We start from the raw sequence: 22,002 nt of genomic DNA on the forward strand, positions 1-22,002 counted from the left end.
CTTCCATATTATTCATTCAGTTCCTGGGTTACTCACGCCCCCAGTTTAAATTATAGGGAATATTTCAAAATGAAAGATCTCAGTTTATATCCTTTCCTTAAATGAAATCTCTTACCTTGCCAAACATGTGGCAAATGCTGATTCAGGTACATGTGGACCCCACACAGGAAGTAATCCATTACACTTGGTGTTTGCATTTTGTAAGGCAGCACTTTCCCACTCCTCCCGACCACGTGCCAGCCTAAAAGGAACAACTCACTAAAATCAGCCAGATCATCAGCAGTTACATAGGTTACCATCATAAATTATCAAAACCAATCTGTGAACTAGTGATAAATCACAGTATTGACTTAATTAGAACATTGTGAATTTTATCTAATTAACTCTTACATTTATTGTATAACCATTCATTATGCTACAGATGCAAAACAATCTTAGAAAGGAAAACCAGTCATTTAATACTAGGATTTCCTGATCCAGAGCCTCTAATTTACAGAGAGCGACAATTGTTTTCAGGACTTTGCAAACAGCCATAATTATCTGGGTTTGCCTGTTCTCAGGAAGTACTTGAGCAATGGCTTTAAGGAGGCAAACTTAAAGAGAATTCAACCCGATAGCTAAAACTGTCCAATCCAACACCAAACTACCTCTGAATCACGTCATGGACATTTTGGTTGGTAGTGATTAAATAAAACCATTTACTATGCTATTATAGACAGATCCTTTCATATGAATATTTCTTTCAAACAAGATCTGTAAACATAGCCTTTCTAATGATTACAAAATACAACTACAGTGATGTACAGAACCAAAATACAGTTCATTCACAAAAAGGAAGAGTTATGATATACCGAGTGCCTTCCATTTTGGAAGTTTATTGTATTCTTGAATTGATTGCTTAGGTGCAGCGAATCCAGGATAACTGAAAGGGGTGGGACTCACTTGTTTCCCTGTTTATTAATTTAAACAACAGAAAATAAGGTGTGCTGCCATAATGATATAATTCCTCCCTACCCAATTAGTCATGTATTTGTTCTGTTCAAATGATCCAATACCCCAAGAACACAAACATAAAATTCTGATCCCTTATATTTTTAAAATCACAGCACTTTTGGAATAAACGTGATGTCACTAAGTTAGTGCAGAAACATTGCTGCAGCTATAAGGGACTTGAAGGCGGAAGTATCCAGCCCACAACAATTCCAATTAGTCCTTTTTTCAGAATCTTTTCAAATAATTATCCACCACCCTTTTGAGCATCATTATGGATTCTGCTTCCAACACTGGTGATTAGACATTCCATTTTCTAACAACCCACTGTGTTAGAAAACGGTCCTAACTTCTCCTATTTGTCCTTTTGTTGATGGCCTTCAAAATTTTCCCCTCAAATTTATGCCCTCCGATTACCATCTCATTCATCATTTGAAATAGCTTCCCTCTATTCATTATCAAAACCTCTCAATTTAAATAACAAAAGGTGTAGGGTTACCAATACCTGACTGCAGCAAGGTGACAATCATAGTGGACAATATTGAAATGCGAGACTGTACTGTATCCCTGCTGTTTCCGTGGTTTGTTCTCAAACTCTTCAATGGCAACTCGCTTTGTGAAGGTATAAATTCCTAACACTTTGGTTGGCTGTAACAGAGATCAATAAGGATCATTCTATTATAGAGCAGGCATCTATACTATGAAAACGTACAGCAACTGAATTTTTTCTGGGCAAAGTAGGCGTACCTGAAATTTATAACCCTCACGGCAAATGCAACAGGTCAAACCTGGTTCCTCAATAAGTTCTTCCATCTGCTTCAGTAATGTCGTTGTGGTGACCACCTGACCCTTCTCATTAGTCTGTAGAAAGAGAATATGTAAAATGTAAATGAAAAGACTTTGCTTTTCCATAAGCCATTTGTGTGATACAACCACCTTTAACAGACTGATCTTAGCAGCATGTAAATCATATCAAGGCAAGTCAGTTCTAACTATGCCTTTTTTCACATGAAAGACAACAAATGCGGAGTAGCTTTAAAGTTGCAGTACAGTTTTTCCTGAGATCCAATTAAAATATTATTGTTTGACAAAATGGTTTAAAAATGATTTTTTTTTTCTATCAAGTAACAACTTTATTCTTGACTTTCTTTCCGTACAGCTTCCAAAGTAAACATGTTAAAACATTGCCACACAGAGTGAATGTTGCACCTTGGTTACACTAGATCTTCCTACAGAAATAATCCATTTCCCAATCATCATCATCTATTCTTAAAGTCAGAATGATTGAGATGTAAACTGATGAAGTTTAGTAGACGCTGTTCTCACCATCTACAAGACCAGGTTTGGCGCAATTCTGAAGATGCTAAATTATGTTGTTAGCACAGCAACAAAAGTGAGTTGTGGGCTGCAACACTTGTAAGTGTATCCAATAACTATATAAATATCAGCAACACATGTATGAATACAGATGACTGCGCTTTGACAAAAGGTCAAGTCGAGAGCTAAAATGATTGCTGGTGTGGTGAGGACAAAAATATACACGTCTTGGAATATAGGTAAAGTTAGATTGGTTGGCTTGATTGCAGCTTGTTTTATGGTGCACCTAATAATTTACCAATTAAAAATTATACCTAAGGAGGGAGCTCATGGCATGCTCACAGAACACAAGCTGCTCAAATTATAATGACCCTACCATTTTTTCAACAATCTTTAATAAATAAAAGGAAAGTTTTAGAAAAGTTAGTTGAATTAAAATGCACGCACCTGGCAGGAAAATGCTAAGGATGCTGAGAGAAATGGGGGAAGACAAAGTAGAGGCCATAGAAATTATATACTGTATGTCAAAGGACTGTAGAATGAACTCTATAATATGCATTCCCCAGTTAAGTGCAGGCTAGTTATGCATAGCAGGGGAAATTTTGGATTCTTTAATTAATGATGACATTGCTAAATTTTTAGACAATGAGAAAGTGATTAGAAGCAACCAGCATAGATCTCAGAGAGGAGGATGTGTTTGGAAAACCTGAATGAATTATGTGAATAGGTGACAGATATGATAGATGGGGAAATGCAGATGTGATGTTCAGGGCTTTCAAAAAGCTGTCAACAAAGTACTAGAGAGGACCAAAGAGCTTGCAGTTGTATAGCAGCACTTATGACCTCAAAGTGTCCCAAAGCACTTCACAGCTAATTATTTTTAACACATGGGCAAAATAGCATGAAATAAGTGGCCAGTTAAACAATTTTGATGTTGGTTGAGCAATAAATATTGTCCAGGACCCCAGGAGAACACCACGAATATACTACACATAATGCCCTTTATATCTGGAAGGTCAGGCGGGATCTTGGTTTAACATTGCATCTGAAAAACGGCACCTCTGACAGTGAGATAAAAGAAAATACTGCAGATGCTGGAAATCTGAAATAAAAATAGAAAATGCTGGAAAATCCCAGCAGGTCTGACAGCATCTGTGGAGAGAGAAACAGAGTGAATGTTTCAAGTCTGCATGACCCTTCTTTAGAGCTCAGGGCACAAGAAACCTACTGCAGAAAACTATATTGAAGTATGGAATTAGCAGAAGGGTAGCAAACTGGGTTAAAAACTGCATAGAAAGGAGGAATTAATGAGTAGGTGTTAAGGGAAGTTTCTCAAGGGTTGAAAATGTTCCAAAGTGTTTAGATCTGGGATGACTTTAGGAAACACAACAAATAATTCCAAAGACCAAAGGAAACTAAGAGAACTTTGATAAATTGGTGGAACAGGAAAAAAGTGGCAGATGGAGTTAAAATGTAAGTGGAGTAGTGTGTGCAATTTTGGGCGCCATATAATAGGATGAAGAAGTCATAACGAGTGTACAATGCAATTCACTCAGAACTGCCTATTATGGGGATTTGCGGCCAGTATTAATGATTGAAGAAGAGACCATGTCAGAGTTTAAGAACAGGTTGGAAAGGCAAGTAAAGGAAAAAGAAATAAAGGGTGGGCAAAAGGGATTAGAACTAAAGTTATATTGAAATTACAACACGGAAATAGGCCATTTTGGTGTTGTGGTTGCAACCCACGTGCACGTCCTGTTCTCATGCACTTTATTTTAAACATATTCAATGTTTACCGTCATTCCAAGTGTGCCCAGCGCTTTCTGTCGCATAGCCATTGCCATCCGTTTCTTTTCTGCTCGTGTCTCCTTTCGCGCTGCTTCAATTTTCCTGTTGACTTCTGGGTGTTCCCGCAGTGCTTCCAGTAGGTTTTCTGCTAGGGTCCCAATGCCTTCATCACTGGAAACCTGCTCCAGTTTATGTAGGTTTGTGATGGAGTCTGTTCCAATTAACATCTGATAATACAATGTGAGAGAGAAAAAAATTACTCCAAGATGCCACTGGGCATAACAACAGCCTGGGCTCCAGTGTTTGCAACGAAACAGGTGCTATCCCCATTAACATAACAGTCCTGAAATGATTTTCCATTTGTCAGACACCTCTCATTCCCTGGCAGAATTACAGTAAGTAAGTACAGTAAGTATCAGCTGGGGTTCTATTCCCCCACGTATTCTCTCCCTCAGGTAAAGCTCAACCTGAGGAGTTTCCACTCCTCCATCCTCTTTCTGGCACCATTCTAACAATGCGTAAATAAATCAGATCCAACTAAATGCATACTGTGTGCAGCACATCTGAAATGGGTTGGGGGTAGATATGGTCATGCAGTGGTTATGGTACTAAATATGGCGAGTTCAAATTCCAGCAAGGCAAGTTGTAGAAAAACTGATATTTTATAGGTTTGCACTACCAAAAAACTGATCATTAGAGCTGCTGGATTGTTGTAAAACCTCAATATATTCATGGGAGCAAACGTGATATCATGATTAACCATTTTTTTCATAATTAGTAGCTCATCAAACTTCTCATTTCCCTTTCAAGGGTGAAAAGCCCAAGTTTTTACAAACTTCCTCATTGCTTATTCATCTGACACAGGGATTATCCTTACAACTGGTTCCTGCATTGCTTCCAGAGCTCATGCATTTCCTTGGTGTACAGAATTAAATGCTGTATTCAAGGTGCGATTTGATCAGCATAACATACAACTTCAGCTTGGGGCATCTGTCTATTTGTATACCATTATGGACACAGTGGTCACAGTATTGGACTGGTAATCTGTGGGAGTTGTGAAAGAGAATTCCATAAAATCTGGTAATTTGTGGTCGAAACCCAGATAATGACCATGAAAAGTAAAATCCCAACTTTCACTAATGCTCTTCAAGGAAGAGAACTTGCTGCCCACATGTTGCTCCACTCCAACCTTTTAGGGGCTCAGGGCAACAAGGGATGGGCTATAAATTCAGCCATGTCAGTGTGGTCCAACAAATCAAAAACAGACAACGTAACGCAGCATGGCTTTGCGGATTATTTCTGTATAATAACCCAACAAGATTTGGTCACTGGCAGCTACTATCTTGGACTTTTTGTTGATGCTTCGTGAGACCTTACTGTCTCACCACTTCTACAATGCTGGGGAGTTTGACCAACTTACATTGTTTCTAAATCCAAGTCATTTTTGTACATCAGAAACACTAAAGGCCCATTATCAATCCCTAGACTTCACTAACTGATTTCCCCAGGCATACTTGACTCCCCCAAATACAATCCATGACTTGCTCTCTTTTAGCAAACCCTTTATCCACCTCTTAAGTCTTGAGCATCAGTTACTGCTCTCCAGTGTATTGTTCATCCCTGGGATTTCAAAAAAACTAAATGATATCTCGGATGATGTCCCTCTTAGTAATATCAAAGTCATGGAGTTTAGTAGTGCCTCTCTGGTGAATACCTTTCAAAAGGAACAAACTACTCTTAGTTAATTATTATTGGTACATCTGCATTTTCAACCCATTCTGCATCCTTGTTTGCTGTTACAATACTGAAAATTCTCTTAAAGCTGCATTTTGCTTCCTAACAATGTTAATTTCTAGCTCCCTTTTTGTCCAAACTTTAAATAAGAATGTTGATTGTATGGCAAATATAAAAGGTTTGCACAACAAAATATTATAAACTTCAAAACCAAAGTTAAATTCATTTAATTACTGGAATAAAACAAGTTTGAAAAAAATCTGCTCATCACCTGCTCAGCTTCAGCTGTGAAGAGAGGATGGAGGCCATCTCACCCAGACTTCAGCTTGCCAGAGGAGGCAGAAACCATTTGGCCTGAACTTGATCTGCTGAGAGGAGGCAGAGGCTATTTGGCTCACTTTACAGCTTCTCCATCCTTCCTCCGCATTATTCTATTTTCCTTGTACTAGTCCTTCGAAAGCTGTGCTTGAGAATTTATGAAATTTACCCCACAACAGATAAGCGTGTTATTTGAAGCTAGACCCTATTACGGAGGTCCAGTTCTCCACAAAATAGCAGCCTACTCTGCTTTCCAATACTGAAGTGTACAAGAGCCAGGGAAAGTATTGGTGATGAGGGAGATTGAGAATTTAGACAGAGAGAAAAACAACTTACTTGTGTGGGAGGGTGCTGCATAGCCAGTCCCCGTAGTAGGCGGAGAATAAATGGAAGAGCTGGTTTTGATAAGAACTTCTTCCACACATCTGCATCAAGGCTATAAGGAGATAAGTGTACATTTTAAAATTGGAGTTTCAGTTAACAAGCCAGCTATCAGGATTAGAGTGGGGTTCCAGATATTATATATTTCTATGGCCGGCACCCACCTCCTGCCACCCCCACCCCCCTTGCTCCTGATGTATACAAAGCCTCACAACGACCCTTCCATTAACACTTCTTTGACTCCAACAATTCCCCATAAAAGATTGCATGATACATCGAAAAATTAAATAATTTTAAACACTCAATACTCATGAAATGAATCTCACTTCTTGGCACTTGGAATATGTTTCCGGATGTATTCTAAAGCATTCTGGGTTATTCCTTTCTGCAGGATAAGTTCCTTCAGTTGATGTCCATTGCTGTTGTTTTTGATTCCTGCAGCAATTTTACAGAAACAATCCAGGAAAACCTTGTCGTCTGTGTTATGTTCTTCATCATATCTAAGAGCAGGATAAAAAAGGGATGGAAAGGATTAGAAAGGCCATTAGGACAACAATCACAGTGAAAACTGGGCAAGTAAGTGAAAGGAAGGCTGTGCAGGATGCTCAGAATAATCTTTAAATTACACATTTAAATTTAAATCCGTTTGTTTAAATATTTTAGCATAAACAGTGGCTCCTTATTCACATCACTTTTAATCAAAAGTGAAGATGTAGCGTGAAGCTGCATTGACTTAGACAAATTAAATGCTTCCCCACCACTTTGTGAATTATTTAGCTCTACAAAAGGTATTCAGTGGAAGTACTTGGCTCCAGGATGTTCACATGTGTAAATCACCAATCACAGGCCAACAACTGTATCTTACTTGTCAAAATTACAGTAGGGCTTGAATCGATCAACAAGAATCTGCATTTTCTCCAATTCTCCAAAAGACAGGTATGGGATAATACGTAGCAAACCCTGGAGAACACTGGGATTGGAACGGACAAACGTCGAATTAATCTGGTCCAACAGCATCACCAGTTGATCTTTGTCTCCTGTCAGCAGCAAGTTACCCTAGTGGCAAGAGATAAATTCAGCTACAGATTTATATTACACAAGAGAATTCTGTACCTAGAGAGAGGACGTAATGGTCAGCTGTAAGGGTATACATTAATAAAAGCACAGAAACATCTCAATATGTCTTATGCACTGTGTTCCTGAACAACCTAGATGATTCTAATTCATGAACTTTGAACTCAGATGGTTGAGTAAACTCTGTACCAGCTTTGTCTTTTTCTGACTGTATCGCAGAGGTTCATCCTTGGTCCTTTCCGCCTCATTGGTTAGATTCTTTCCCTTGATAATATCATGCAGAATCTTAATGTAATGTTCCACGTAAATGCTGATGCCCCCATCTCCTTGCTCTATTCCCCAGAGCTTTCACTCAGCTGTTCAAACTGCCAGCCAGCAGGACTGAATGAATCAAGCTTTCTTCTAACTTAATGTAGGCAAAACTGAAGCCCATGCCTTTTGGCTTCCATCAACTCCTGTGTGCCTTTATTGCTATTTACCTCCGTGACTGTCACCTTGTGCAAAGTCTTTTGGTGGGAAACCTTGGCATGTTATCTGAGCCAAGTTTCCTACAACCATAGACTCAGCAAGACTGCCCATTTCCACCTTGAGAATATCATGCACCTCCACCCTGACTTCTCACCGCCATGGAGAGGTTAACTATGCCTTCATCACCAGGGGCCACAATTTCTCCCATGTCCTCATTGCCAGCTGCCCTGTCTCAACACTCCATAAATTGCTACTCATTTAGTATACCACTGTCCATGATCTTATTTGCTCAATGTCCCACAATTCCATTACTCATGGGTCCAATTACTGCATCCCGAAAGAAAGTTCAAAAAAATAGTCCACATCATGTATACTTCCATGACCTCACCCCACCTTTTCACTAACCACCTTCAGTCCTACATTTCCATTCACAACCTATGCTTTTTTTGTTCCATATTTCCCCATCCTCTTTACTTAATCAATGCTGGCTGCTTTTTCAGCCACCATTATTGTGACCTCTAAACATTACCTCCTCTCTCCCTACATTCAAAAGTTTACTGAAGACCTTTTTCAGCAGCCAATCTTAGCTGAAATTCTGATGTGAGGAGCACTGTAAATAAAGCAACTTTTTTCACATTTTTCTTTTGTTTTGCCTTTCATTCCCTACATAAGCTTTGCAGATGGCTCAATGGATAAGTGCACTATGGGTTCTGGTTCTGAGCCATAGGGAGGAGAAAGTACTTGATCAATTTGTTGTTAATTGTGCCAATTGTGTGCCTAACCACCTCTGCTAAATGCACCAACAATTGCTGGAACATGGTTCTACTGGTACTGGCACTCCCTTATCTCACATGATGGTTACTGGACCTTCGCTCCATCATAAGGTCAAAAGTGGGAGTGTTTGCTGATGTCTTCAGTGTTTAGTTCCATTCACAATTATTCAGATGATGAAGCACTCCATGCACACATGCAACAAGGCTTGGGTTAATAAGTGACAAGTAACATTCGTACCATGCAAACACCAGGAAATGACCATCTCCAACAGGAGGGTTTAACCATCATCCCCTGACATTAAACGGCATTATCATTACTAAGTGCCCCACTATCAACATCCTGGGGTGTAGAAACAAGAAACTCAACTGGATTTGCCAAATAAATGCCATGGCTACAAGAGCATGTCAGAGGTTGGGTATACTGTGGTGAGTTGCTTACTACCTGACTCCCCAAATCCTCTCCATTGTCTACTGGGAACAAGTCAGGAGTGCAACAAAATTCTCCCCATTTCCTTGGATGAATGAAGCTCCAACAACACTCAAGAAGCTCAAAACCACCCAAAACAAAGCAATCCACTCTTTCAGCAGCCCAAGAACCACTGGTGCACCGTTGTTGTAGTGCCTACCATCTACAGGATACAATGCAGTAACTCACCAAGGTTTCCTGAAGGACAAAGGCTGCAAGCACATGGGAACACCAAATTCCCCTCCAAGTCACAAAATTTCTTGACTTGGACGCGCATCATTGCAGTTCAATCCTGTTTCATTGTCACTTGTTCAAAACCTCGGAAATTCCTACCTAACCATGTTGTGGGAAAACCTTCACACAGACTACAGTGGTTCAAGAAGGCTATTCACCATCACCTTCCCAGGATAACTAGCGATGGCCAATATCAGCTTTGCCAGTGACATTGTTATCCAAAGAGTGAATAAAAAACTAAATAAGCCTTGCCAGTGAATGTCAGTAGTCTAGTACAATGTGGGTTTTTGTTGCGTGAGGGAGATGGGAGGGAATTACAGCCAAGCCTGACACTTGAACTTTCAGCATGACTCACTGGAGCACACTCAAGGTCTCCTCTTCCTCAATTGTCAGGATGTCAACATGAATTGCAGTACCATTACTAATACCTGTGCTGAACTCAGCTTTTCTGTTACTGAGCTACTCAAATTAGCACAACCTTTTTTCCCCTAATATTTTATTGTCTCTGCTTTAGGTGTTGACTCCTTTTTGGAGTAGAGTTCCACATGTGATGGTCTCCCTCTCGCTCCATTCTTCATGCTCAGATTACGGAAGAATCTTCGGATCTTGAGAATTTGCATAAGATACTCACTCTGTCCTCAGTCAGTGGCTCTGCATTTGCTTCATCTAGAATTATCTCCATGATGCTCAACACTTGCTCAGCAATTGTTGCACCACCACTGTCTTTACTCTCCTGCTCTGCCAGCAATGCCTAGAATACAAGCAATATCTTATTAAACACAAACTAACACCAACAAACAAAATACTGAAGAAAATTTTTTTTTAATCAGCACAGGCAATTTTTGTTTTTGACAGTTGGCCACATAATGCAAAATATAGGTTTTCAACTTGGGTCTGAGAATTCCAGGAAGTTCTTAAGGTCATCAGATTTATCTCTGTCTGGGCTCATGAAGTCATTATCTGGAGAACCTTGCTCTCTAGATTTTCTCTGTATTTGTTAACTTATTTCTGGTATTAATCTCAATGAATATTCAACATTTTACTTAACAATAGAACTGCTTGTTTTGAATAGTTGGCTCTCATAACTTTGAGTAAAAGAACCTTGGAAATCCCCATCATTATTTACAATTTTCCACACAAACATTTTGCTATGTATAGACAAAACTTATGCAACAGCAAGCCACTGGATTGAGGTAGCACTTTCCATTTGTTTTGGGTAATTTCTGATGAACATAACCAAGTTTACAATATTTCCACTCGTGATCTGAGACTCACCAGGTTAAGGGTTCCCAGCATTACATTCAGTGGGTTCATCTCTGGTTTAATCAGCTGTTGTCGATTCACTTTCACTTTTACACAGTAACTAAACAGCTTCAGTAGCACCTGGGAAGAAGAGAAAAACAAACTTTGTTACATTTGATTAGTACAAAACATGTAACTTGGCATTGACCCGACCTGAGTTTAAAGTCTCAGTTCAAGTGATCCAACAAATACTGTAGAAATCATCAAAAAATACCTTGCACAGCTTTTTTCAAATGATACTCTGAATAATTCGGCATCTGGATTCATTCCAGGGAATTGCATGCGAGCGAACACTCATCTGATGATGATTTGCCATGCATGCGGTGTCCTGTTCCTACATGCAAACCCTGGCCAGTTTGACTATCCAAATAATGAAAAAATTAAAACCATAAGATGCAAAACAGGCAGAAAAATCTGCAGGATGACTGAGTGGGAGCTTGATGTGTGGAGAATGTGTCATTTAAAAAGTGAGACTCTCTACATGATAGATAATCTCTCTTATTCATCATCCTCAACATTGTAGGAAAGTAATAGTACAATAATGAGAAAGGGGGAAGACTTTGCAGGGGTAGAAATACCTGTCCCAAAAGGACACATGCCAAGAACATATTGACAGCTGCCAAATCTAGTCCATGTTTAGTTAATAGATGGGAGTTACTCTACATAGGAAGTTTACAGATCCTGTTGACTGAGACCTGACTTAGTGATATACAGGAATACATATGAGAAGGGGCAGGTCGAATGACTTGTGACTAGAACACTGGATTTCTTCTCCAGGAGATAATAGCACTGGCTGAAAGCATAACTGGAGTGGCCATATAAACACTGTAGACATTGTAGCAAAGTAACAGTACAATAATGAGAAAGAGAGAAGACTTTGCTGGGGGAAAAATGCCAGTTCCAAAGGACAAATGCCAACTTTATTGACAGCTACCAAATCTAGTCTATGTTTAGTTATTACACAAGCAAGAGGTCAGATACTTCGACGAATGGTTCACATCTTAACATCTTAAAGTCTCTACAATATCTATGGTGCTCAAGTCAGGAGTGTGACAGGATACTTGCCACTTACATGGTAAGGTGCGACAACAATACTCAATAAGTACTACACAATTGACGACACAGCCACCCACTTGATTGGGGGCCCTGCCTCTGAACCCAACATCAACACCCTATATTAGCAATGCAGTGGGGCTGCAGTATTTATTTATAGGGAATATTGTGCTAACTCATCAAGATTACTTCAATAGCCCCGTTACCTCTATCAAGGACAAAAGCAGTGATACCATGGGACCAGCATCAACTCCAAGTTCTTCAAGTCACATAATACACAGGCCATCAAACCATCATAGTCAAAGTCTTTTAGCACATCCAAAGTGTAAAATCAAATATAATTGATCAAATAAAGTCATTACTAACCCTCCAAAAGGAAATTCCAGTTTTCCATGATTAAAAACTGTCACAGAACGTTTGAATAGATGATGCATTAACAGTGAAAGATCAATTTAGGTCCCAGTTAGGGGCAAATAGTGATCTCACAGGACTATTACATAAAATATGCAGTATGAAACATACTGGATGAGGAACTAGGTGTTATTCCCCCAGTTGCCCCCATCAAAAGTAACTCAATATTTTGAATGGAAATAGGCTGCAACCTTATGTCAACCATGAAATATGGAAAGGCATATCATAAAATACGACTGAGAAGAATGCTATTGGACATACATTTCTCATTTGGTATTAACTTATCACCTGGTCGTTCAGTTTATTGAGTGATCCAACACATTGTGAGGGTCTGAAGTGAGAGCCTCACAGGATAGTATATGTTTGGACATTGAGTGGTCAGAAGATATGGCTCCTCAAGCCATAGGATGCAATCACTAAAGAACGATATTGCATAGGGGTCTACCATACATCGAAGCTGGGCAGGTGCTTCCTTGAAAGGAGCCTGGCCATACAATGGGAGTTCCTTAAGAGTGCTCTCAGTCTTTCCTTGCGCTATTTAAAAACAGTTCTTGCTTGTCCAAAATGCTCCTGTCATCAAAGCACAATTGTAACTGCTGTTGCCACAGTTTCCGTGAAAATAAAGCTTAATTCCAATAGGTCATCAATTTGCACCATTCGAAGAAATGCACCAGAAGTTGCTGCTGCAATTCATGTGTCTAATATTGTTTATAAGGTGTAGATGCTGCCTAAAACAAATGTGACGCACACCAATATTTTGCTTGGGTGAGAAGACAATAGTGATTATGGCCATGAGCAACTGTAAACAGCTAGCTAACAAAATACTTAGTTCTTGGCACAGCTGATTTGTGACAGCATCATGAAGTACAGGTAACGATTTTGGTAACAATTGGCAAAAGTAGCTTGGTGCGTTTCTGCTTTTGAACTCAGGAAATGGGAAGGTGCATTAATCAAAGATCAGATTGATGTCAGAGAATGTTTCTAAAAATCTAGGACTAAGCACTGTAAATGAAAATTACCAAGGACTGTGAGAACAATAGCAAGATACAACTTCTGCAAGAACATTCAAGGGCTACTGTGAAGATAATGCTAGGGGCACAGGACATTAATCCTGGGTGTGTCAGGCACTCCAGCAGATGATTTATTCTTACATGTGACATGGGAGTAATATGCCACATGCAGTTCTGCCCAGAGTTTCTGACACCAAAATCAGGTGAAAGTGCCTGAGATAATTCCTGAGATAATTGCCAAAAATACCTACCCCACCCCTGCACCCCCACTCAGCATTCAGAAGGGACCATTCTCTCTGCAACATTCCGATCCTCTCTTCCATCACCCCCAACTCTGGCTCCCAGGATTGCAACATTTGGCCTTTCATTTTCTATCTTCCCATTGCCCAAAGACGCCTTCCAGGTAAAACTGCGATTTACTTATACTTCTTCCAACTTAGTATACTGATACAGTCTCCTCTGCACTGGGGAGATCAATTGCAGACAGTGATTGCTTTGCTGAACACCTCCATTTAATCAGCAAGCATGATCCTGAGAGCTTCCAGTTGCTTGCCATTTTAATTTTCCATCCCACTCTGACCTCATCTCCTGCACTGTCCCAATGAAGCTCAGCACAGGCACGAAAAGAACAGCACCTCATCTTTCGATTAAGTACTTACAGTCTTCTGGCCTCAATATTGAGTCAATAACTTTAGATGATAGTCCATTTTCGGAGACAGCAGGCGTTGGTAATGATTATGCTTTAACATTTCTTACCTCCTTTGGACCCATCTTGTTTCTATACTTGTTCCATTACTATCTCCTTTTGCCTTCATTTAACCACTCCTATCCTCTACTCTTTCCTATCCCCACCATTCCTTTTCTCTGGTCCTATACTAGCCTATAACCTGTTAAACTTCTAACATCCTACATTTCTGATGAAAGGTCATCAATTTGAGAATTTAACTGTTTCGCTCTCCACAGATCCTGCCTGATCTACTGAGCGTTTCCAGCATTTTCCTTTTTAATTTCTGATTTCTAGCATACAAATAGTTTGTCCCAAGAAATAATCCACACTGGATTAACTGCTCTCGTTTGTGCAGCCTGCAAAACAACAGTACTATTATTCTAAGAACACCTGCAGCTGGCTCCTTTCTTTTATAACCATTGCACAGAAGGAGGCCACTTGACCTATTGTGCCTATGCTGGCTCTCTGAAAGAGCTATCTAACTGGTGCCATTTCCCTTGCTCTTTCCCCAGCCTGTAAATTTCTTCCCTTCAACTATTTATTCAGTTTCCTTTTCAAAGCTATTATTGAATCTGCTTCCACCATCCTTTCAGGCAGTGCATTCCAGATCATAAAATTTCACTGCCTGAAAAAAATTACCATCTCACCTCTGGTTCTTTTGTCAACTACCTTAAATTTGTATCTTCTGGTTACCGACCCATCTGCCACTGGAAACAGTTTCAACTTATTTATTCTACGATCGATCATGAATTTGAATACTCTATTAAATCTTTGCTGTAAGGAGAACTTTTTCAGTTTTAGTCCCGTATTACCAATATCATTCTTGTAAGGCTGTGACATCCTTCCTAAATGTGGTGCCCAGAATGAAACATAACATTCCAGCTGGGGCCAAACCAGTAATTTATAAAGGTTTAACGTAATTGCTTTGCTATAGTACTCATGTCTCTTTTTATATCTCATATTCATTTTCAATAGCCTTGTCGACTTTCCTGCTACCTTCCAGGATTTACGTACACCTCAAAGCTCTCTCTGTTCCTGCACTCCCTATAAATTGTGCCATTTATTTTTTATTGCCACACCTCATTCTCTGTACCAAAATGCATCTCTTCACACGCCTGAGTTAACTTGCATCTGCCCATTTCACCAGTCTATGTCCTACTGAGGCTGTACTATCCTCCTCGCTGTTTACTACATTTCCAAGTTTTGTGTCATCCGTAAACTTTGAAATTATGCCCTGTATTCCCAAGTCCAGGTTATGTATATCAAAAAGAGCAGCGGTCATAGTACTGAGTCTCTGGGAAACGTCACTGTATACTTTTCTGGTTCTTTGTTCTAAGGGATGTGAATGTTCGATAGTTGATTCGGGCACAAATCTGTGGAAACTTAAGAGTACAAGCTAATGCTTTACCAGTGCCATGAATCTGGACTTCAAACCCTAACGTTTGTTCAATACATCTAGAAATGATTAGAACAGAACACACGCTGCCTCAGACACTCACAGTTAAAAGGTGTCGTCCCTGTTTGAAGTCTTTGATTCCAGCCAATCGAGTTAACATACACTCGAGACCGCCACACTGAGCCATCACTCCTGCCATTTTATACACCTCTTCTTCATCCTCCTCTTCATCTACACAGAAAAAACAATAATGAAGGGTCAGAATAGTGACAGTAGCTATCACAGCTGTCTCGCAGACAATGAATGTCAGAGCAACAGAAATGTTTAATGATTTAGTTTTGGGACAAAAGGTCATACAGAAAACTTAAAAATACAACCATTATGTGTGTGTCAGTCATGTCTTTACCTGTAGTTGAATCCAATGATTCAATAAACTCCTCAGTTGCGTCTCCAAGAAGTCCTCGCATTCGGTAAATTATACGCATTGGCTCCCCCTGGGCAACAGTCAAACAAGTTACTTACTGGATAATCACTTGGAACTTATAGCTCACAGTTACACTCGTGTCAAACATTAAATATACTAACAGTTGAAATAGACCTTCTGGCACCAGAATACATCTCACTCTTTGTGAATCTTTTCAACCCATTTTAGTTGATCTTTTCAGAGATGCCCTACAATTCCCACTCCAATCAAGCAGCCAATTGCATCTTTAATGATTGCAGGTTTGTATTTCCATCTGGAACACATTCTATGTACTGATCGCTCTATATTGTTGGTTTGCACTCACCTCATTTGCTGGACACCAGACCTTCTTATACACCTCAGCCACAGGTAGGTCCAAGCTGATGATTTTGTTGTTCACGAGAAGCTGAAAAATACCCACAGATATTAGATTATCAGTATTACATTTACTAAATAATAGTTATACTTTAAGCAAAAAGAACAACCTGTTCTCTGCCACGGAGGTGTCATGAGAAGAAATTTAGAAAGTTAAAGAGAAAGGACAAGGCAATAGTGCAGGGTAGTGACACGGGTAATAGTAATCAGAGTTTGACAGAGGGTCAGAGTATACAAGCATAAGAGTTCACCGAAAAATAGCTTTAAACTAACTGAGGGGAAGGGGGGGCTCGGATGAAGGGAGATTTAGAAGTCTAAAAATAGAAGTTAAGGCAATAAAAAAGAATACTGATGTGGGTAAAGACATGCTGAGAGGGAAAGGAAGATACAATGTTTAATGATAACAGAGAGTAAGGTCCATTCAGGGAATAATAGTAAAAAAAAACTGAAGTCACTTTATCTGAATGCATGGAGTATCTGCAATAAGATAGACCAACAGGTGACACAAATAAAAAAAATGGTTTAGATATAATCACCATTAGAGGCATGATTAGGTGACCAAGGTTGGGAAAATAAATATTCCATGGTACACAATATTTGAAAAGAGAGGCAAAATGGAAGAGGAGGAGGGATGGCCCTGATACTAAAGGGTGGCATAAGGACATTAGTGAGAAAGGATCTTGGCTCAAAAAAAATCAAGAAGTAGAATCAATATGGGTTGGAGATGTTTATAGGCCCCTTAACAGTAGTTATACCATTGAACAAAGCATTAAACAAGAAATTATTGGAGCTTGTAACAAAGGCAATGCAATAGCTGTGGGGGACTTTAATCTTCATGTAGCCTGGACCAATTAAATTAGCAAAGATGGTCTGGAAGATGAGTTTGTAGAATGCTTTCGTGACAGTTTCCTGGAGCAGTATTTTGTTGAACCAACTAGGGATAAAGCTATTTTAGATCTAGTATTATGCAAGGAGATAGGGTAAATTAGTAATGTAATCATAAAATATCCTCTGGGAAATGGTAATCATAATGCAAGTGAATTCCACATTAAGTTTGAGAACTATTTATTCCGATCACAAACAAGAATCTTAAACTTAAACAAAGCCAATTACATCAGTATAAGGTCAGAACTGGCTAGGATTGATTGGATAAATAGACTAAAAGACATGGAAAACATTTAAAGAAACAATTCAAAATGTTCAACAAAAATACATTCCATTGAAAAATAAAAACTCAGCAAGAAAGTGGCTAACTAAGGAGGTTGACGATGGTATTAGATTAAAAGAGGCTTATAATGTTGCTAAGAGTAATAGCAAGCTTGAAGATTGGGAGTGTTTTGGAAACTAGCAAAGGGTCACCAAAAAGTTGATGAAAAGGGAAAAAATAGAATGAGGATAAACTAGCCAAGAATATAAAAACAATTGTTAGGAGCTTTTATAAGTATATCAAAAGGAAGACAGTAGCTAAAATAAACGTTGGTCCCTTAGACTCAGAAACAGGAGAAATTATCATGGGGAATGAGGAAATGGCAGAGAAATTGAACAAATATTTTTTGTCTGTCTTCACAGTTGACAACACAAGTTACGTACCAGAAATAGAAGGTAACCTAGCGGCTAATAAGAGTGAGGAAATCAAGGTAATTAATAGGGAGGCGATGGTGCAGTGGTATCGTCGCTGGACTAGTAATCCAGAGTCCAACGGTAATGCTCTGGGAACCCAGGTTCGAACTCTCCCACAGCAGATGGTGAAATTTGAATTCAATAAAAATCTGGAATTAAAGGTCTAAAGATGACCATGGAACCATTGTCGATTGTTGTAAAAACCCATCTGGTTCACTGATGTCCTTTAGGAAAGGAAATCGGTCGTCCTTATCTGGTCTAGCCTACACGTGACTCCAGACCCACAGCAATGTGGTTCAGTCTTACATGCCCTGTGAAATGGCCTAACAAACTGCTACAAAATCACAAAAAATGAATGAAACCGGATGGACCACCCGGCATCGACTTAGGCTCCAGCAATTTTAGCCCTATCGGTCCTGCAAAGTCCTCTATACTAACATCTGGGGGCTAGTGCCAAAATTGGGAGAGCTGTCTCACAGACTAGTCAAGCAACAGCGCCTGACATAGTCATCCTTATGGAATCATGCCTTACAGCTAATGCCCCATCACCATCCCTGGCTATGTTCTGTCCCACCGGCAAGACAGACCCAGCAGAGGTGGCGGCATAATGGTATACAGTCAGGAGGGAGGTGCCCTGGGAGTTCTCAACATCGACTCTAGAACTCATGAAGCCTCAAGGCATCAGGTCAAACTTGGGCAAGGAAACCTCCTGCTGATTACCACGTACCGCTCTCCCTCAGCTGATGAATCAGTGAACACCTTCATGTTGAACACCGCTTGGAGGAAGCACTGAGGATGGCAAGGAGGCAGAAGGTACTCTGGATGGGGGAATTTAATATCCATCACCAAGAGTGGCTCAGTAGCATCACTACTGACTGAGAATGAGTCCTAAATGACATAGCTGCTAGACAGGGTCTGTGGAAGGTTGTGAGAGAACCAAGAGGGAAAAACATACTTGACCTCATCCTCACCGACCTGCCTGCAGCAGATGCATCTGTCCATGACAGCATTGGTAGGAGTGACCGCCGCACAGTCATTATGGAGACGAATTCCCGCCTTGACATTGAGGATACCCTCCATCGTGTTGTGTGGCACTACCATCGTGCTAAATAGGATAGCTTTCGAACAAATCTAGCAACTCAAGACTGGGCATCCATGAGGTACTATGGGCCATCAGCAGCAGCAGAATTGTACTCGAATACAATCTGTAACCTCATTGCCTGGCATATCCCCAACTCTACCATTACTATCAACTTTGGTTCAATGAAGAGTGCATGAGGGCATGCCAGGCATACCTTAAAATGAGGTGTCAAACTGGCGAAGCTATAACACAAGACTACTTGCATGCCAAACAGCATAAGCAGCAAATGATAGACAGGGCTAAGTGATCCCACAACCAACAGGTCAGATCTAAGCTCTGGAGTTCTGCCACATCCAGTTGTGAATGGTGGTGTATAATTAAACAACTCACTGGAGGAGGAGGCTCCACAAATATCCCCATCCTCAAGGATGGAGGAGTCCAGCACATCAGGGCAAAAGATGCCAGTCTTCAGCCAAGTGCATTCGTGATATGTGATATCAAGAAACGGCTGAAGGCACTGGATACTACAAAGGCTTTGGGCCCTGACAATATTCTGGCAATAGTACTGAAGACTTGTGCTCCAGAAATTGCTGCGCCCCTAGCCAAGCCATTCCAGTACAGCTGCAACATTGGCGTCTACCAGGCTATGTGGAAAATTGCCCAGGTCTGTCCTGTACATATTAAAAAAAAGCAGGACAAGTCCAACCTGGCTAATTACCACCCCATCGGTCTACTCTCCATCATTAAAGTAATGGAAGGGGTCATCAACAGTGCTATCAAGCGGCACTTGCTTAGCAATAACCTGCTCACTGTCACCCAGGTTGGGTTCCGCCAGGGCCACTCAGGTCCTGACCTCATTGCAGCCTTGGTTCAAACATGGACAAAAGAGCTGAACTCCAGAGGTGAGGTGAGAGTCCCTGCCCTTGACATCAAGGCTGCATTTGACAGAGTGTAGCATCAAGCAGCCCTTGTAAAACTGGAGTCAATGGGCATCAGGGGGAAAGCTCTGCACTGGCTGGAGTCATACCCAGCACAAAGGATGATGGTTGTGGCTGTTGGAAGTCAGTCATCTCAGCTTCAGGACATCACTGCAGGAGTTCCTCAGGGTCGTGTCCTCGGCTCAACCATCTTCAGCTGCTTCATCAATGACCTTCCTTCCATCCTAAGGTCAGAATGGGGACGTTCGCTGATGATTGCACATGTTCAGCACCATTCGCAACTCCTCAGATCTGAAGCAGTCCCATGTCCAAATGCAGAAAGACCTGGACAATATCCAGGCTTGGGCTAACAAGTGGCAAATAATATTCATGCCACACAAGTGTCAGGCAATGACCATCTCCAACAAGAGAGAATCCTACTATCGCCCCTTGATGTTCAATGGCATTACCATCACTGAATCCCCCATTATCAACATTTGGGGGTTACCCTTGACCAAAAACTGAACTGGACCAGCCATATAAATATTGTGGCCACAAGGGCAGGTCAGAGGTTAGGAATCGTGCGATGAGTAACCCACCTCGTGACTCCCCAAAGCCTGTCCACCATCTACAAGGCATAAGTCAGGAGTGTGATGGAATACTCCCTACTTGCCCAGATGAGCGCAGCTCCCACAACACAAGAAGCTTGATACCATCCAGGACAAAGCAGCCCACTTGATTGGCACCATATCCACAAACATTCACTCCCTCCACCACCGATGTACAGTAGCAGCAGTGTGCACTATCTACAAGTTGCATTGCAGAAATTCACCGAGGCTCCTTGAACAGCACCTTCCAAACCCACAACCAGTACCGTGTAGAAGGACAAGGGCAGCTGATAGATGGGATGCTACCACCTGGAAGCTCCCCGCCAAGTCACTCATCATACTGACTTGGAAATATATTGCCGTTCCTTCACTGTCACTGGGTCAAAATCCTGGAACTCTCTACCTAACAGCACTGTGGGTGTGTCTACACCACATGGACTGCAGCGGTTCAAGAAGGCAGCTCACCACTCCTTCTCAAGGGCAACTAGGGATGGGCAATAAAAATACTGGCCCAGCCAGCGAAGACCACATCCCATGAGTGAATGAAAAAAAAATCAGCAGAGAAAAGGTATTGAAAAAACTCAAGGGACTAAAATCCGACAAATCCTCAGGACCTGATGGCCTATATCCTTGGGTTCTTAAAAGAGATAGCTGCAGATAAAGTGCATCCAGTAAACTATGGTTTTTCAAAATTCCCTAGATTCTGAAATGGACCCAACAGATTGGAAGTTAGCAAATGTAACACCACTATTCAAGATAGGAGGGAGAGAGAAAATAGAACCACAGGCCTGTTAGCCTGACACAGAAGACTGATTAATGGGCAGAAAGCAGAGAGTAGGAATAAATAAATTGGCAGGCTGTGACTACTAGAGTTCTGCAAGGATCAGTGCTGGGGCCTCAGTTATTTACAATCTATTATTTAGATAAAGAGACAGAGTTAATGTGTCCAAGTTTGCTGGTGACGCAAAGCTAGATGGGAATGAAAGCCGTGAAGAAGACACAAAGAGGCTGCAAAGAGATATAGACAGGTTATGTGAGTGAGCAACAAGATGAGAGTTGGAGTATAATGTGGGAAGTGTGAGGTTATTCACTTTGGTCAAAAGAATAGAAAAGTAGAATGTTTTTAAAAGGTGTGAAACTCGTAAATATTGATGTTCAGAGAGACTTGGGTGTACTTGTACAAGGAACGCAAAAAATTAACTTGCAGGTACACCAAGCAGAAGCAAATGACATGTTGGTCGTTATTGCGAGGGAGTTATAGTACAGGAATAAGGAAGTCTTGCTACAATTGTTCAGGTTTTTTGTATGACCACACCTGGAATAGTGTGTGCAATTTTGGTCTCCATTTTTAAGGAAGGGCACACTTGCGTTGGAGGCAGTACAACAAAGATTTGCTTGATTGGTCTCTGGGGTGAGAGGTTGCCCTATGATGAGAGATTGAGTAAATTGGGTCTATAATATTCGAGTTTATAAGAATGAGAGGTGATCTCATCAAA

General features: G+C 40.7%; 1 protein-coding gene across 10 annotated transcripts in view; it reads right to left on the reverse strand.

Moving 5' to 3' along the window:
• ubr4 (ubiquitin protein ligase E3 component n-recognin 4) overlaps positions 1-22,002 on the reverse strand; it is a 183,920-nt gene that overhangs the window by 7,609 nt on the left and 154,309 nt on the right. For all 10 annotated transcript variants that reach the window (XR_005945414.1, XM_041207463.1, XM_041207469.1 and 7 more), the window contains 12 exons: positions 16,231-16,311; positions 15,849-15,936; positions 15,546-15,673; positions 10,819-10,926; positions 10,175-10,294; positions 7,394-7,584; positions 6,855-7,028; positions 6,484-6,583; positions 4,104-4,322; positions 1,738-1,851; positions 1,496-1,638; positions 116-241 (listed from right to left, as the gene is read on the reverse strand). Coding sequence is in view for 9 of the 10 variants with exons in the window: in XM_041207463.1 (XP_041063397.1) it covers positions 116-241; positions 1,496-1,638; positions 1,738-1,851; positions 4,104-4,322; positions 6,484-6,583; positions 6,855-7,028; positions 7,394-7,584; positions 10,175-10,294; positions 10,819-10,926; positions 15,546-15,673; positions 15,849-15,936; positions 16,231-16,311 (1,592 nt within the window). In the remaining variant the exon portion in view is untranslated. The remainder of the gene's footprint in view (positions 1-115; positions 242-1,495; positions 1,639-1,737; positions 1,852-4,103; positions 4,323-6,483; positions 6,584-6,854; positions 7,029-7,393; positions 7,585-10,174; positions 10,295-10,818; positions 10,927-15,545; positions 15,674-15,848; positions 15,937-16,230; positions 16,312-22,002) is intronic.

This window comes from Carcharodon carcharias, chromosome 15 (genome assembly GCF_017639515.1).
Source record: "Carcharodon carcharias isolate sCarCar2 chromosome 15, sCarCar2.pri, whole genome shotgun sequence".
In the NCBI taxonomy this organism is placed as follows: Eukaryota; Metazoa; Chordata; class Chondrichthyes; order Lamniformes; family Lamnidae; genus Carcharodon; species Carcharodon carcharias.